This window comes from Adiantum capillus-veneris, chromosome 22 (genome assembly GCF_014529385.1).
Source record: "Adiantum capillus-veneris isolate H3 chromosome 22, ASM1452938v2, whole genome shotgun sequence".
NCBI classification, from domain to species: Eukaryota; Viridiplantae; Streptophyta; class Polypodiopsida; order Polypodiales; family Pteridaceae; genus Adiantum; species Adiantum capillus-veneris.
Window position 1 is genome coordinate 26084117 of NC_140952.1, and position 18049 is coordinate 26102165.

The 18049-nt window shown below is 47.8% G+C and overlaps 1 protein-coding gene across 4 annotated transcripts in view; it reads right to left on the minus strand.

Moving 5' to 3' along the window:
- Positions 1-18049, minus strand: part of LOC147429061 (uncharacterized) — a 304137-nt gene that overhangs the window by 60923 nt on the left and 225165 nt on the right. For 3 of the 4 annotated variants that reach the window (XM_086495273.1, XM_086495272.1, XM_086495274.1), the window contains one exon: positions 11607-11986. The exons of the other annotated variant lie outside the window; for it this stretch is intronic. In XM_086495273.1, the coding sequence (XP_086351399.1) occupies positions 11607-11986 (380 nt within the window). The remainder of the gene's footprint in view (positions 1-11606; positions 11987-18049) is intronic. 4 annotated transcript variants of the gene reach the window in all.

The window sequence follows — 18049 nt, forward strand, 5'->3', positions numbered from 1 at the left end:
AAAAACAACATCCCAATAAGTCGGTTTCCAATGAGAAAAAGAAGGGGTGACAATGTGCGCACACAAATGTGTGACCATGAGAGCCCAGGGTTGCTGCTGCTCTACCAAAACGGGCAACAACATAGCTTTCCGAGCCAAAAGATGACGTCTCAAGTCCAAAATATTCAACCCTCCTAGCCGCTTGGGAGAACATAGCTTGTCCATCGATAGGGGCCGAAGCCTCTTGCTAGACGAGGTCCGACAAAAAATCCTTTAAAATATTGGACATGAGGGATTGCAAACGCAACCGAGGCCAGGATAACAAAGGCAAGTAAAACTGCACATAAGCCACAAGGATGCATTGGACAATCCTGAGATGCACATGAAGTGGCCACGTGGACAATTTCCAATAATTCAACTTGGAATGTAGACGTTGGAGCACCCAATTCGTTTTCTTGATGGCCGATACATTCGAACCCAGCGGATAACCTAGATGGCGAACCAGGACATGGGGAGGAACAATCTCCCCAGGCCACAATATCTTATGCCAGTCACACTCTTTCAAAGGCAATAGCTTGGATTTGCAAAAGTTAACTTTGAGACCTGTTTCCAATCCAAACAAGTGAAGAGTATGCATAATCTGTTGCACATCATCATAGTTATTGCGAGGCATGAACAAAGAGTCATCCGCATAAGCTTGACTAGCAAACTGTCGACCAGAAGGTAAAGTAAGGCCATGTAGCCTACCAATGGAGGTCAAGGAATCCAAATACATAAACAAGGGATGAGTAGCGATCGCATAAAGCAAAGCACTCAATGGGCAGCCCTGCCGTACCGACCGTCCCAAAGGCCAAGATTTTGTGAGAGAACCATCCAACAAGCCTGCAGAAGTACTGTTTGCATACAAGAGAAGAACGACACGGGATAGCCTAGGCCCAAAGCCCAAATGTCGCATGGTATCCGCAATGTAATCCCAAAGAACAGTATCAAATGCCTTTTCAATGTCAACCTGCATGACTAATACATCCTGTCGAGTATATTTTGCATATTCCATACCAAAAATGACATTCACTAGGTTATCAGTAATTTGACGTAGCGAAATGAAGCCGTATTGAGATTGATGCAAGCCTTGATGCAGAAAGCATTTGAGTTGATTAGCAAGCATTTATGCCATTAATTTATATACCACATGCATAAGTGTAATAGGCCGCCAATGTGAAAATTCTTCGCACAATGCATGCTTAGGGATCAGCTTGAGCAAACCTTCTTTCCAAGAGGAGGGTAATTCCTGTTGTTCCGAAGCTGTATTCATCATGAATATAGAGGCAACTTCAAATAATCCCAGAAAGACAAGAAGAATTCCACAGAGAGACCATCCCAACCAGGAGCTCTCCATCGACCTAAATCAAGCAAGCTGGCATACAATTCCGACTCAGTGAAAACAGCTTCCAAGTCTTGAGCCTGCCGCAACGAGAGAATGGAAGTGACATGCGATAGAAACATGTAACATGGTTGGCACGCTTCTCTCGTGGGAGAAGAAGGGGCCTCAAAAATCTTGCCATAATGAGAGCGTAGGGCTAGTGCTAGCTCTCGAAAAGTGGAGGTCCACTCCCCTGAGGGTAATTTGACTCTCCGTATAGCTTGAGACAGCCTCGAGTGATGCAAATGCTGAAAAAATTGTTTAGAAGCACATCCTTTATCTGCAAAAGCCTGTTGATGAGCTCGAGTCTGCCATTTGGCCAATTTTCTCTCATCATTGTGCCTTAATATTGCACGAGCAGAAAACAACTCAGTCATTTGAGCATCAGTAAGAGAAGAATGATTAGCCAAGTGCATTAATCGGCTACAAGCATCCTTTCCCTGGTTAACCCGTTCCCTTAATTGTGACAAATAATCCCTGCCATAATCTTGTATAACTGATTGAACATGCATAAAAAAACGAAACCATGCTATGTCCATGTCAACATACATCTGGGATAGCAAAGGCGGGATGATATTCACAATCATAGTGCAAAAAGGCTCATGCTTGAGATAAGCATTATTGACATGCAGAATTCTTTTCTTGGGTAGGCGATCATTGACTTCAAAAGAGCCAAAACGAAGTTTCAAGCATACGGGAAAATGATCCGAGAGACACATAGCATAATCAATTCTCATCTCGCATACAATGTCATCATATTGTTGCATGTGAAAAAGATACCATCGATCTAGCAAAGCATGATACATGGATTGAGCATTGTGCTGAAAAGTAAAGCCTGGATGAGTCGCATGCAAAAAGGGCCACAAATCAAGCCCATTACAGGTCGACATAAATTGGTCCCAAGATTGCCGTTCCATATGAAGCATGTGAGAATGGCGAGTAGTACTATCCGCAAAGTTTGGTGCATTATTAAAATCCCCGCAGAGAAAGGCATTGGAACGCCAACAATAAGAAGAGATAGCACTCCACAACCGTGCTCTATCTGCAGAAGCTGTGTATGCATATAATCCTCCAAATTCGAAAACTTCTCCATTAACAATACATTGGATGACCATCCATCTCCCAGCCGGGTCATTAAAGACCAAGGTCGGGAAGAGTTCATGTCGAACAAGCATAAGCACTCCAGAATGGCCAGCTGATCCTACATAAGCCATCCAGTAGCCCGCAAAGTAAGAAGGTTGTCCTGCAAATTGATGCTGATTATGCTCTTGAAGAACCACAATGTCTGTTTTACATGTATGTAAATAGTGCCAGGTAAGCCGCCACTTGTCGTGATTGCATAACCCACGCACATTATAGGAGATGCAATTCAAAGAACTATGCATTCTATATGGTATATACGGTGGACGAGGAAACAAAGAAAGAAAAGGGGGGAAATAAAACTCAAGTACCAGTGTCCATCAACACATCCTTCCCAGCTGAAGGTGCCTGAGAAGGTGGGTCAATACCTGGACCTGGATAATTGATAGGAAATGCACCTTGCGATGAAGAAGCTTCTCCAGTAACAACCTCCTTGTAAGAACGAACAACCTTGTCCCAAGCTTCAGCCAAAGAAGTGTTGTCATTACAAGGGAGTTTTTTCTGAGCAACATTCTTCAAAGGAGGCACATAATTACGAGAAGATGCCGGAACAAGAGGTGTAGTAGCTTTGACGGGTTTCTTGGGCACTATCCATGTTTGAGAGGTCGAAACCTGTTCTTTCCCCTTGTCTTTAATATTTGTAGAAGCTGTAAGTGCAGACAATTGTACTTGTTTCCCCTTTCCTTTAATGGCCCCGGCTGAGGGGGAGGAGGTTGAAACTCCTTTAGTTTGAACCTCAGTAGAAGGTTTCGGAGGCGAGCGAGGTTGAGGAGCAGGCACGGCTGAAGGAGGTGGTTGCACATTTGGTTCCTGACATTCTGACTATATATGACCAAATTTGCCACATCGGAAGCAAGAATTTACAAGCTTGCGCCATTTAAGCTTAAATGGGCGCTTTCCAACCACTGTATCCCCAGAATCGATCGAAATACCTGCTGGTGTGGGGATATCCGTGTCCCACAAAATACAAAAACGGTTTGTGTTTGCCTCCAGCTTAGGAGGGCAAATGACTTTGCCTAACTGAGCAGCCAACAAAGGAAGAAAATGACGCCAAGTGCAAGGAAAGTCGACGACCTCAACCCAGACGGGACACTTGTGACGAATGAGACTTTGATAGTCCTTGGTAAGAGCCCAGGGCAGCACATGAGTCATCTGCGTATTGAAGAATAGAGGAGACATTTCAAACAAAGCATCCCGAGCATCCATGTCAGCCAGCAAGACTTCGTAGAACCTTCGCGCACCAAAGTAAACCCCTCGGACTGCTTGCCGTTTGAGAAGGAAATCAACCCATTGGCCTACATCCTGAGTAGTAGGCATTCTGCCCGGGAAAAAAAGAATCACAGCGTTAAGTGCATATTGAGGATCGGGATCCATGAGCTCCTGTATAGGGATGCGCACTTTCATAACAGGAGCGGAGCCTTCCCAGGCTTGACATGCATCGTCGAAGTCCTCATGCAAACATTCTTTGATAAGACTCAAAGCATCCATCTCCGAAGTTTCCATGGCTTTCCAACGCTTATATATACACTGATCAGTCGAATCCATGTGAAGCTCTCACACACACACTCTTCTTTTTTTATTTTTTCTTTTTTTTCTCTTTTTTTTGGGAGTTTTTGATATATGACTGCTATATACATAGGCAAACACACACACCAGCTAGCTGTACAAAAACACACACTCCTCTCTCGCTCACAAGACGACGGAAGGACCGCGTGACCGTGAAATCAAACTTCCACCCCTGGCGCGCTGTGAAGGGCCTGCACAGAGTAGATGTTGTGCAGAACAGAGTCGCGCACCAGACGAGGCCGAAGGATTCACCACACCCCCAAATCCCCCACCACACCTTTCACACACACACACACACACACACACACACACACACACACACACACACACACACACACACACACACACACACCCACACCCACACCCACACACACAGAATGGGGAGCGAAAGCTGTACAAGAGTTGCCGAAGGCTCACAACGCTGGGGGCATTTGCAGTGTTTCTTCCTCTGTTACAGTCACAAGACAGCTGCAACACCTGTTTTCTCGCACCACGAAGTATCACACCACTGTCGCTGAAGAATTGGCTGACATTTGCTCGCTGCTTCAGCATTGAAGGGTCGCGTGCAGACAAGGGCAAACCTCAGCTCTACAAGTGGCACAGAGGTTGCAGTAGGGTTCGCGACAGAGGGCTGCAGTAGGGTTCGCGACAGGGGCTGCAGTAGGGTTCGCGACAGAGGCTGCAGTAGTCACCACACACACACACACACACACGCGCATAGCCCCGCTGGTGCAGGCACAGTGAGCGCGGCAAGTCACAGGAGAAGGTCGCGACAGTCTTTAGATCTCTCTCACACACACACACACACACACACACACACACACACACCCCAAATAATCTCTCTCTCTCTCTCTCTCTCACCCACACACCCACACACCCACACACTTTTTTTTTTTTTGGTAAATTTGCTTTGATTACTTTACAAGTGGGAAACCTCAAAGTGAGGAAATCCCACGAAAAGAAAGGGATACAAAGAGCGGAGCACTATGAGGCTCCGAAAGCTGGAAACAATCAAAGTAAATCCTATAGGCATCAAGAGTGATGTCTCCAGCGTCATAAGCAAAATGTAGCGCTTGACCAAGAGATGATTTAAAATAGGGGAAGGGGTCAACATAAGTGCCTTGGAACATTAAGGAGTTCCTGTGGTGCCAGATGGCCCACAGAGTCCAAAATCTGACCCAGGTGAAGAACACCGCAAACTGGGAATGTGGTGACTGAAGCACCCCAAAGAGCCAAAATCGTCTGTGAAAAGAGCCGGAAGGAAAACGCAGCCAAAGAGCAATTGACACTTGCCGAATGAAGGCTATGGAGTGGCGACAACGCCATAGTAAGTGTGGCACGGTCTCCTCAGCTTCAAGGCATCTAGGGTAGTGCATGTAACACACTGCCAACAGGTAGAGCTCCCACCAAGCAGCGCCACAAGAAAACACGTTCCTTCAATGGGAGACGACTCTGCCAAATACGAGACACTGTCGCAACGACATCTGATTACCATGATGCAAAATCCATATATCAGACTGAAGGATGGCATATACACTACCATCTGAGATGCAGTCCAATCTAGTAGTAGCCAGATTCCAATCAGAGAAGCGAGAGTCCACATCCAAAGGAGGAATGGGTGAGTGATCAGCAAGTATCCTTTGAATTTCCCGCTAGAGAGAAGAATAGTGAGGATCCAACCGAAAGCGGGACATTGCATTAGCGAGCGAAAGAACATAACCCGAGTCATCAAGCACCTGATGCACTTGACAGATTCCTTTTTGGGCAAGAAAATATGCTTGGCGAGGAGACCATTGAACCAAAGTCGAAGCGAAGGCCCTGCTCCAATGCAGACTCTCCAAACGAAGAGAGTTACCCACATCGGATGGTCGACCATTCCAAGCCAAATGCAAAGTGGCAACGTTCCAATCAACAATGAGAGAAGAAGTAAAGGGACATCCAGGAATATGTCCTCAAGCTTCCCAAAAACAACATCCCAATAAGTCGGTTGCCAATGACCAAAAGCTGGGGTGACAATGTGCGCACACAAATGAGCACGCGCGTGCACGCGCGCTCTCTCTCTCTCTCTCTCTCTCTCACACACACACACACAGAAAGAAAGAAATAAAGAGGCCGAAATCGGCCTATGAGACAAATCAAAGTACATGAGGTGGGTGTCCTCTGTGTATCCATAAAGGATAAAAGGGTACAAAAGTAAAAGTAAACTATCCTGTGTAATGTCTGGGGGGAGGTGATACAAAGAGAGTGGGGTGGAGCTCCAAAAACTGGGGGAGAGATGCAATCCTATATGCTGGGGTAAATACAATCATGAGATGCTATCCTATCTCTAACTCCATCCAGTCCCATAATCAGGGTGTAATACATGATGCATGGATGGGTAGGGTGAGGACAATCCGCGTAAGATGGCGGCTGGATCTGCAAAAGCCCGAGTACGTCGCTCCTCCAAGGATCTGTAGTAGTGCTCCTGGATCTCTTGGATCTCTCTGGTGTAGGCGGGGTGCCCTACGTCCATGTGTGCGTGGGCGTTTGCGAGCTCGGACCTCCTCAGCTTGCTGTAGAGTCACTCCTCTCTGGGTGGTTGAAAGTGATGGTGCTGCTATGGTCCTCTGGAAAAAGTCCGTGAGCTGTGTCTGGCGCTCGTCTCTCATCCCTAGTGCTGCCTGGAGGAGGGAGTCCCGATGCTGCCGTGCCTCTATGAGGAAGCGGCCGAGCTGTCGTTGGTCTCTGGACTCAAAGATCTGATGTAGAGTGGGATGATCTGCAAACAAGGTTGGATATTTGCCTCTAATCTCCTCATATGCTCTACATCTGCATACGTAATGCTCCTCGCTCTCAACCTCTGCTGTGCAAAGTCTGCATATCCTCTCTGCTCTGGGGACATGTGCCGCTCTGCCTGCCTCAATCTCTAGCTGGTGTGATGATACTCTGAGCTGTCCGATGGCGACCCGTGCTCTATGTGGCATATAGACATCCATGTATCTCGGTCTCTGGATGAAACCATCTGCTAGAATAGTGAGGAAGTGGTCTCTGTAGTACTGCCTCTTCGTGGGAAGAGGCTCTCTGGGTGTGATCCATGTCTCCCTGATGTATAGTTGCCAGAGATTCTGTCTGAGAACTCGATTCCTCTCGGTGTGTGAGAGGCATATGTGAGGGGAGTTGAGATCATACTGAAAAGAGGGCAGATCCGTGATGTCCAAGCCATGGGATGTAAACCACTCTATGACCTGTGAGTACCATGCCCTCGTGTCCCCCTCCTGATGCAACTGTATCGATGCCTCAAAAGCTCTGCGGGTGAGTCTGTCTGGTGGGAGCTCTCGCATGTGCTGGATGAAACAAACTGTTTGAAAGAGAGTCTCTACTAGCATCGGTGGGGTAGCTAGCTCTGCTTTGATGATATCATGTGGTACTGAGGGTTTGCCGTGGAGCAAACGAGAGATCATGATGATCTGTGGGCGCTCTATCTGTGTCCATAGGGATGCGGATAGCCCTGGAGCCCATACATCGGTTGCATACATCATGGCAGGTGTGACTAGAGTGTCAAAAAGCCACCCCTTGGTGCGGGGCTCCTGGAAGAGGGCCTGATGGCATCTGCGCTCCAAGGTGGCCAGCGCTGCAGATCCTCGTGTAAGCCGGTCTCGGGCTGCCTGTGCCATGGAAAATCTACCAGTGGTGCCAGTGAAAGTCACCCCCAGGTATATATATGAATCAACCACATCGACCTGCCTGCCTGCTGCTGTGAGTACTGCTATGCTCCGCACTGTACTGGAGGTGTGAAAGATCATGACCTTGGTCTTGCCAAGGTTCACTGTGAGCCCTCGATGTGTGCAGAAATCATCCAAGGCTAGTAGGTGGATCTGTAGTCCCTCCTGTGTCTGAGAAACTAGAATGATATCATCAGCATAAAGCATAATATGTACTGGTATACCTGCCAAGTCTGATCCCGCCCCTCCTCCGCGTAGAATGTAATCTGATATCTTGTCGATGTAGAGACCAAATAGAGTCGGGGAGAGGGGACATCCTTGCTTCACACCAATAGTGCTAGCAATGGAATCCGATAGTCCACCTGGGCAGCGCACTCTACCAAAGACCTGTGCGTATAAAGAATGAATGGCCCATATCATCTCAGATGGTATCTGTAGCTCCAGAAGGCACTGGAAGAGTCTCTCTCTAGGGATAGTGTCAAAGGCCTTGCGGAAATCCACAAAGCAGCAGTAGAGTCTCCTCTTCCGTGCTTTCGCTCCATCAATTAGGCAGCGAAGCACGAAAATGTGGTCGATAGTCGAGAAAGTGCGTCGAAAGCATGCCTGTCCTGATGCTCGTATCCCTGACGCCTCTGCATGCGTGCTAGCTCTGCCTCAAGAATAGCCCCATATAGTTTGGCCAGTGTGTGGCCAATCATGATAGTCTTGTAGTTCCCTGGATCCAGGGTGTCGCCAGACTTGTGGATAGGCACGATGGTGTGCATAGTCCACTCCTCTCGTAGTCCCTCAACCAAGGCACGGTTGAAGAGACGTGCTATCAAGGGGGAAAGAGTGTCTGTTGCATATATCAAGTGCTCACTCTGTAGTCCAGTGTGATATGCCGATCGGCCATGCTGAAGGCGTCGGATGGCCCTCTCCACCATGCTAGATGTGAAGAAAGTCGAGGTGGTAGGTCGAGGATCAGATGGATCTGGGATCAGTGGCTGCCCAAGTATCTGGTACAAGCGCTCGGCATAATCATGCCAAATCTGGGGGTCCTCCAGGGGGGTGGTGGGGCGTGGCTCTCTCAGAGTCCTCCATGCTGTGGCGTAGTCTGTACTCATAAGAAGGTGGTATAGCTCAAGCTCCTATGCCTCCTCGAAGGCCCGCCGTTTACGACGTGTGATGGCCTTCATCTGTCGTCTGACCTCGCTCTCAGTAATCTCCTCTAAGGCTCGTCGAGCCCGTAGCTGTCTGTATAAATCTCTGCACTCCCCGTCGTACCAGCGATTCTGGGGCATCGTCCCAGAGCGGGGGGGTTGGCCACTGTGGGTAGTGTGTGGAAAGCAACTGAGGGCTGAGGTGTGTAGAACTGTTGAGAGCTGGCTAGTGAGTGTAGAGAGTGGTGTGTCTGGGTCGAGAGTGTAGATCCCCTCATATACATGTGATGAGTAAACGTGGGCTAGCTCATGTGTGAAGTGTATAGTGGTGTATGGTGTGGATGTAGGTGGTGTATGTGAGATGGGTGAGCCAGTGAGAGAGAGGGCGAGATATGCATGGTTAGCCCCAATAGGCAATGGTGGGATGGTGAAGGATGTGAGTAGGTGGGCTGTCTCTCTGAAGCCAATGATGTAGTCCACTGTACTACCTCCGCTGGCTACTGATGGCGGTATACAAGTCAGGCCGCCGGATGATGGCCATTGTGCCATCCCGTTATAGATAACGAGACGGTGCTGTGATCCCAAGCGAAGTAGGTGCCTCCCATATGGTGTGGGTGTGGTGGTATCACTAGAGATCCTCTCTGCCCCTGTGTCCTCCATAGTGGAGAGTAGCTCTGGGTCGTCGAAGTCGTAAATATCACACTGTCTACTCTGTGTCCTGGCATTGAAATCCCCCGTGAGGAAGACTTCACCTAGTCTAGAGTACTCCATGATCTCGTCCCTAAGACATGCATATGGTGAGTGTGTATCATCCTCCTCCTCTCCTCCGTGTGTGTGTACCTCCTCTGTCTCCCCTCCACTTGTCTGTGCAAACCTGGAGCTGCTAGGTGCAAAGTAGCATACGACGATGTAGAGGATGTGCTCCTCAAATAGCTCAATCCGTATCCACATGTAGCGTGCCTCTGGATCGCGTGCTACTATCTGTATCTTGCTATGAAGTGAGCGGCGGTAGAGGACTGCTACTCCGCCAGACTAGAAGTGTTGTGCCGTGTACACTTCCTGTGTGTAGACTCCCATTGGTAATCCTGTACTCGGGGTAGGCCTCTCTCTGAACTCTCGTGTGTCTCTGTGAGGAGAATGATGTCTCTACCATGCATCACCTCTTCCAATCTCCCTGGATGTGTCCACAAAGAGCCATTGCAGTTCCAAACTGCCGTGTGTATCTCCTCGTATAGTGTCTCATAGGCCGCGAGTCCCTATGCTACGGCTTTGCCATCAATGATGACGCGACCGTCGCGATAGGAGGCCAGTTTTCCTTCTTTGCGCGCTTGTTGTATCCGAGGCATGCATGCTCTTCTATGCTCTACTTGCATCCTTGTGAGGTCATCATCTAGGTAGATGAGGGGGCCCGTGAGACCTCATAAAATTACCCTCTTTCGAATGAAAAGGGTCCGCGCTTCCTCCGATGAAAATTGGAGGATAAGAGGCCTCTTCTTGATGGGGTCTTTGCCGGCTCGCCAAGCTTTGGTGAAGGGGGTTGATTCCTCTATTTTGTATCCAAGAGTGGTACATAAAGTCTTGCCATCTTTCTCGGGGGTGGAGTCCTTCACTTCTTCAATGCCGGTGACTCGTATGTTAAGGCAACGGGCATGGCGCATTTTTTCCTCTTCGAGGGTGGTGTGTACAAGGAGAGCTGCTTCCTTGTGTGCATCCTCTTTTGCTTCTTTCTTGATGTTCTTCTTGACCACTTCTACCCATCCCTCTTTCGTTGCTTCGAGCTTGTCTTCCAAGCGTTCTGTGAGGGCTTTAGTGAGCTCCTCTTTAATGGCCTCTTTGGTTTCATTATTGATTTCCCATTCTTCGGGGGTGAGGGAAGCGATGGAGGCCTTGAGGATGGCCATTTGTTCTTGCATTTCCTCCTTCTCCTTTTTCCATTCCTCTTGGGTTCCTTTCCACTTGTCGGTCTCCTTCTTGTGCTCTTGTTCTTTAGCCTCTTTCTCCTTGGTCCATTCTTCTTTTTCCTTATGCAAGGCTTCCACCTCTTTCTCAAGCTTGGAGAGGCGGTTGATGATAGTGTTGATGGTGCAGTCCACCAACTTCTTGTTCTCTTTGATTGCGGTGTGGAGTTTGTCGTCCATCTTGGCCATTTCTTCTTTGGTCACTCCTTTCGCCATGTCGGGCCCATCTCGGTGTCGGTTTGCACAAAGCACCTGTTCTGTACTTCTGAAAAAGCTGCAAGAATTGCAAATTTTCTGTGAAAAATTGCAGAAATTGTATTTTTGAAAACTTCTTTCTCACAGAATTCCTGTGTGTATGGCTGGACCTGCATTCCTGGAAAAGGGCCTGCGTGTAGGGCTGGACCAGCCCTCCAATCTTGGTGTGAGCAGTCAAAAATGCAGCAGGTACTCAAAAATGAGCCCGCTGCTGACCAGGTAGGGGCCTGGGGAGGGTGGTGCTGGCACGAGCTGAGGGGGGGGGGGGGGGGGGGGGGGGGGGGAGTGGCGCGAGCCTGTGGGCACCCAATTGGAGTGCACGAGCTTGTAGGACAAGGGCGCAAGCCTGTGGGGGCAGTAGTGGCAAGCCCTCACCATAGCAGCAAGTGCCCGCCATCAGAACAGCAGAGAGAGAGAGAGAGAGAGAGAGAGAGAGAGAGAGAGGTACCATTGTGGAGCTGCGTTGTGGCGACGGCCTAATGGTACTCCAAGTCTATCCACAAAAGAGCGAAGTTTATGCAATCCTATGTATCCTGTGCTAGTCGGGTCAAATTCATTATCAATCCAAAGAAGTTGGTACTCTGTAAGATTTGCAGGCGTTATAATAGTCTTCTCTTTAAGCAATCCAAAGGTGATAGTATCGATAATACTAGCCACAAACATGTTCATAAAAATATGGGTAGCAAGAGTGATAAAAATAACAAAATAGAAGAGGGCAAATGCCGAGTTCCCACAATCAGAGCCACGGATAGAATCTTTCAATGTGCAAAAAGGAAACTGCGCTTGTGCATCCATCAAAATACAAGACCAATTATCACCTGTCATTATCTGCACATGAAACATGCATCACGGTTTAGATTAGAAAATATTCTAAATACATATCATTGATTGAAACTATCTTTCTTTGTTGAAAACTGTTCTTTGTTGATTATGAGGAAGAGAAATGCAATAAAATGTTTATTTACATCTGCAAAGGCCTCAAAGAGAGAGAAGAAGAAGAGGATTTTAACGTCGTAGGAAACTATCCCAAGAGACCTCAAAGATCTATCCTACGAGAGTTGAACTCAAGACCTGTTATTCAAGAGGGAAATGGCATAACCAATCTACCACACTTGGGTGATAGAAAGGTTATACCGTTTTCCTCTTCTTCTCATGTGTGTGTGCTAGTGTGTTAATAAGAGAGAGAGAGAGAGAGAGAGAGAGAGAGAGAGAGAGAGAGATGATGATGATGGTGTATTTCCATCCTTGGGGGGCCAAAATGACCCATGGGACCCAAAATCTCATATATGAGACTCCCCCCTTCCCATGTGAAGGAGGGGACGTGTCATGATTCTGTGGTGATTTTGTTTGTGAGTGTGGTGTGATGTTCTAGCACTTTGGCAAGATAGATGCCTAGTGCTACTGGAGAGGGATGTGTTCTTGAGAGAAGCTCCTCAAATGTAGTACATCCTTGAATAAGTTGGGGAAAGTCGACCCGAATGTGTGCATATGCTGGACATTCAAGGGTTACATGTGCCTCATTTTCCAATGAGTTCAAGTTGCATTGAGTGCATCTCCTCATGTTTGCATCAATATTAAGCCATCCTCCCGTTTCACTTTTGAGCATGTGTGATTTTGTCCGCATCAAGGTGATGGCCCGTCTTGCACGGTAAGACATGGGTGTCCTGATATGTATTTGGGTTTCCCCGGTCTTGTACTCTTCCCAGTATCTCGTGTTTATGTGCTTGCAATAGTATTCAAACTTGGACCTCTGCATTGCATTCTTCCATTTGCTGTGGAGGGCCTCAAGTAATTGTAGTTCAAAATTCATCTCGTGCTCATGCTCGGTATCTGCCTCTACATGCATGTCCACATGTGCTCCCACATTCCATTTAGAGAACCATTTCCTGATGTCCTCAACAAGGCTAGAGGTGAGAAACTTGCTTTTGTGGTTCTTTTGCGGCTTACATCCTACCTCCCATGCTATGTGAGGCAAACGGTTATGAGGCATCGGCTTCACCTTCAAGAGATATCTATGCATTCTTTGCAAGGCAAGCATTTCCAATGGTCTTTGTCTAGTCTCCAATAGCATCACTGAGATGGTGTTGTGGTTTTTATCCCCATATGTCTACATAAGAAATTTTTCTGAATTTTCTCAATGTCATTCCATGTGCTGGCCGGAATCCCCATACCTCTACCCCATACAATAGCGTTTGGACCACACACGCATTGAAAGCCATGGACTTTATTTCCCACCTTCTAGTGACGCTTTGTTTGCACATGTTTTCAAACTCGTAATACCTTGCTTGTCTTGCTTCAATTCTTGTTTTTGCAAATTGCCCCCATCTATGATTCGAGGGTATAATGATACCCAAGTATTTAAAGCTGTCCACTGCTTGAATCTCTTGCCCATCATACATAAGGGCGGGCTGATCCTTTGATTTGTGTGTACAAATCGCCATACATTTTGTTTTCGTGACATTCACTGAAAGTCCTGTGGCTCGCAGAAAGTATGTACCGCATCCAAAAGTTTTTGCAAGAGAGACATGCTATGCGCTTAAAGAACCACATCATCAGCATAAATGAGGAGTAGCAAAGTAATGAGACCTATGTTTGGTGCATCTCCATTATCTTGCGTCGTTTGGCAGATAAAGTCCTCAAGCTCATCTATGCATAGCCCAAATAATGTTGGGGAGAGAGAGAGAGAGAGAGAGAGAGAGAGAATGAAATGAAATGTTCTTTTAACGTCTTCAAGAAGGGAAAATGACCCATGAGACCACAAAGAGAGAGAGATTTTAAAGTCTATTAGAGGCCGAAGTTGGCCTATGAGACAAATTAGATGTACATGTGTGTGTCCTCCGCCCATCGATGAAAGGACAAAAGGTACAAAAGGAAAAGAATATAGTCCTTGGAGAGTTGGGGTACATGATACCTGATACATGATACATAAGAGGTGTCTATACGCTCACGGTGATACAATCATGAGAGTGCATCACACAAGCTAGCTCCATCCTATACCAAACTGGGGGTGTAATAAATGGTACATGGGTGGCTCTAGGGTGAGAGAAGCTCGTATGAGTGGTGCTGTGCCCTCCATTATCTGGGCTCGTCTCTCTTGGGAAAGCCTGGTAATGTGATGGAGTCTACAAGCTCTAAATCCTGGAGCTTGTGGTTGTCTCCTGGCTGTGGTCCTCTCAACTTGCTATATGGCGACCCCTCCTTGTGTGGTGAATACTGACGCGATTGCGAGCTGCTGGAAGAAGTCAGTGAGGTGTGACTATCTCCCACCCTTTGATGCTATTGCATGCTCTAACAGTGTCTCACTATGTCGAGTCTCGACGTATCTCCAATAAAAATCGTCCAAACTGGCACTTGCCTCTAGATTCTCAATTCTGCTCTGATGACCTCATGTGGCACTACGGTCTTACATCAGATCATCCTAGAGATCCTAGTGACCAGTGGTCTCTCCATATCTCTACATCCACCGACTAGACAAACTCCAATGGTCTAGACTAGGTCCCCAACTCTGTACCCCATGCAATAATGTGGATGTCACCAGTGTATCAAACAACCATGGCTGCAGCGCTCTTGAAAACGTGCAAATGAGCATGTCCGCTCCAACTTTGCAAGGGTTTCTTATCTTCGTGTCAATCTAGAAGTTGCTACCTCTCTCATAGAGAAAGAGGGTCCCCTAAAAATGACTCCCAAATATGTGTAGGAATCTGCATACTCCACCTCTTGACCGCTAGTGAACATTGGTGCTGATGCCCTGCCCTAAGGAGTTCTTTGCGATACTACCACAGAAAACGTCAGCCTTTCCTGCTGAGTAACAGTCCTCCACCCCTGCTACTCTACCCTCTCAGGTGAGAGAGAGAGAGAAATGAAATGATATATTAACGTCTACAAAAGGCCAAAATGACCTATGAGACCAACTGATTACCCATGATGAGTCTGGGTACAAACAAAGAAAACTACAAACAAAGAACTGATTACAATGATGAGTCTGGGTACAAACAAAGAAAACTACAAACAAAGAACTGATAGGAGTGCTACCGACTCCTATGGGTGGCTGGTAGGCTGAGCAATGTTATCATGCCATAAAGGTACAAAGTGGGGATAAGTGTCACCATGATACAATATAGCAGTAGCATGAAGCCTATCCTGATCGACACTCTGGGTATCGTGCTAGAATCCTGTGGATCCTATGCCGCAATCTCCACCGGTGCTGCTTGGCTCCCCTCCTCAGTCGCGGTCGTCTCGATCTCCCTAACTCTATAGCTCGATCAATGAGAGTACCGCTGGTGTGTGTATGGGTGGGAACCGAGCTCTGTGATGGTGGTGTCCCCTCTGCCTCTGTGGTACCCAGACTGAAGAAATCTGAGATGCGTCTCTGGGACTGTCTCTGTCTTTGCCCATTCAATAGAGCGTCTCTATGTCTCTGAATCTCAAGTAGGAATAATCCGAGACATCTTTGATCCTGATATCTCATGACTCTATCTAACGAGTCAAAACCATCTCTGAATAGACAATGAAAGCGTCCCCGTATCTCATAGTAGACTGTGCAGCGACATATGTAGTGAAACTCTGTCTCTGGCTCTGCATGGCATAACTGACATATCCTACTGTCTGCTCGTATGCCTCTGAATCTACCTGTCTCAATCCCAAGCTGGTGTGAAGATGTGCGAATCTGGCCTATAGCACATCGTAACCCATGAGATAGATGTGTGTCCATGTAACTGGGCCGTGTGACAAATCCGTTTGTCGTGAGTTGGAGAAGATGCTCTCTATAGAAAACCCTCTTCGTACCCAACTCCCATGCTAGCTCTATCCATGTCCTCTTGCTATCAAGCTGGATAAGATCCTACCGAATGAGTCTAGTAGTCTCCATCTGTGTAAGAGCCAAGGATGGTGCATCAAGAGAATACTGGAAAGGGGGCAGCCTGTCGATGCTGAAACCATGCCTCTGAAACCATGAGCTCATCTGTGTATACCAACATGATGTATCTCCCTGTAATGCCAGCTATCTGGATGACTCAAGAGCAAGCCTGGCATACTTGTCCCTGGTGGTGTCCCATAAGCTGTGTACAAATGATACTGATCTGGTGAGTGCCTCAACCTCCATAGGTGAGAAATTAAGAAATAGTGCAGAGGGGACACCACCATCACAGAGCTTGGTTCCCACCCATACACACACCAGCGGTACTCTCATTGATCGAGCTATAGAGTTAGGGAGATCGAGACGACCGCGACTGAGGAGGGGAGAGAGAGAGAGAGAGAGAGAGAGAGAGAGAGAGAGAGAGAGAGAGAGAGAGAGAGAGAGAGAGAGAGAGAGAGAGAAATGAAATGTTATATTAACGTCTTCAAAAGGCCACAATGACCTATGAGACCCGAAAGTTACAAAGTGGTGGATCTGATACAAAGTCAGAGTAACAAAATAACCTAACAACAGTACAAAACAAAGATATATACTATGGGGTCCTAAGTGGGTCGATGTGAGTCAAGCAAAAACTAAGCAGAATAATGGGCCGCTTGTTGGGATAGCTGAATCACAAGAGATCTAGCATCGGTCGTTGGCGAATCTCATCAATTTCCTCCATGGTTAGTAGTCTGACCGGTCGTCGTGTATGCCTGGCCAGCGTGCTCCGAAATTTCTGTCGTAGCCTCTGTCGATGCTGGGTAGTTCTTCGCAGTCGCGGGCGCCTGGATTTCCCCAGTTCAATCGCTCGGTCAATCAGTGTGCCTCTGGTGTGAGACGGGGGGAGCTCTGCTGTGGGAGTGGCTCTTGCGGCTGTCCCATGTTTGCTCTGAAGAAGTCTGTGATCCATCTTTGAGACTACTGGCTAGCCTCGCCATTCATCAGGCTATCTCTGTGTCTGCGCAGCTCGAGCAAGAACAAACCCAGACATCTCTGATCTTCGTATCCCATGACTCTTGAGAGTGGTCCAAAACCCTCTCTGAACAAGCAATGGAAGCGGCCTCGTATCTCGTAGTCGACGGGGCAGCGGCATGTATAGTGTAGCTCTGTCTCAGGTTCCATGTTACACGAGGGGCATGTCCTGTCCTCTGCTGGTACTCCGCTGTATCTCCCAGTTTCAATCCGCAACTGGTGAGAAGATGTGCGTAACTGGCCAATAGCACATCGTATCCCATGAGACAAGTGGGTATCCATGTATCTGGGTCTCGCCACAAAACCATCTTCCGTAAACTGGAGGAGGTGGTCTCTGTAGAAACCATCTTCGTGCCCAATTCCCGTGCTGGTTGTATCCATGTCCTCCTCGAGGAGTACACAAACGCTTACACTTACCTTGGAGTGGTTTTAAGCGGTCCTGCATTCTCACTCAGAAGAGAAGCAGAGACCAGACTTACTAGAGCCCACGCAGCATTGGGTAGATTGAAGAGGATGTGTTCGCAGGTTCAGTTTCAGGAGCCCCGGACGAAGCTCTGGCTCTTTGACACCTTGGTGGCTTCAGCATTGCTCTATGGAACCGAGATATGGGGACCTTCACTGGATCACCACGGGAGGCCGGGTCGCTCAGACGGATGGGGGAACATGGAGAAACCTCTCGTCTCTATGATCTCGCGGCTCATTAGAGCCAAGGCATCAATACCACGGGCCATTATCCGAGCAGAGCTAGCGGCCCCCCCACCTGTGGTGGAGGCGCTCACCAGATCGGTCTCCTTCATAAACCGCACATGGGCACTTCTTAGAGACACCAGCTAGCCATACAAGGAGATACAACATGCTGGTATGGGGAGATGACATCATGGTTTCAGACACATGGGTTCAGCATAGACAGGCTGCCACCATTCCAGTACTCATTGGATGCACCATCTCTCACTCTTACACAGTCAGAGATCACCAAGCTCATCCGCCAAGACCTGACCCATCCGGGGTGCGTACATGCCCTACTA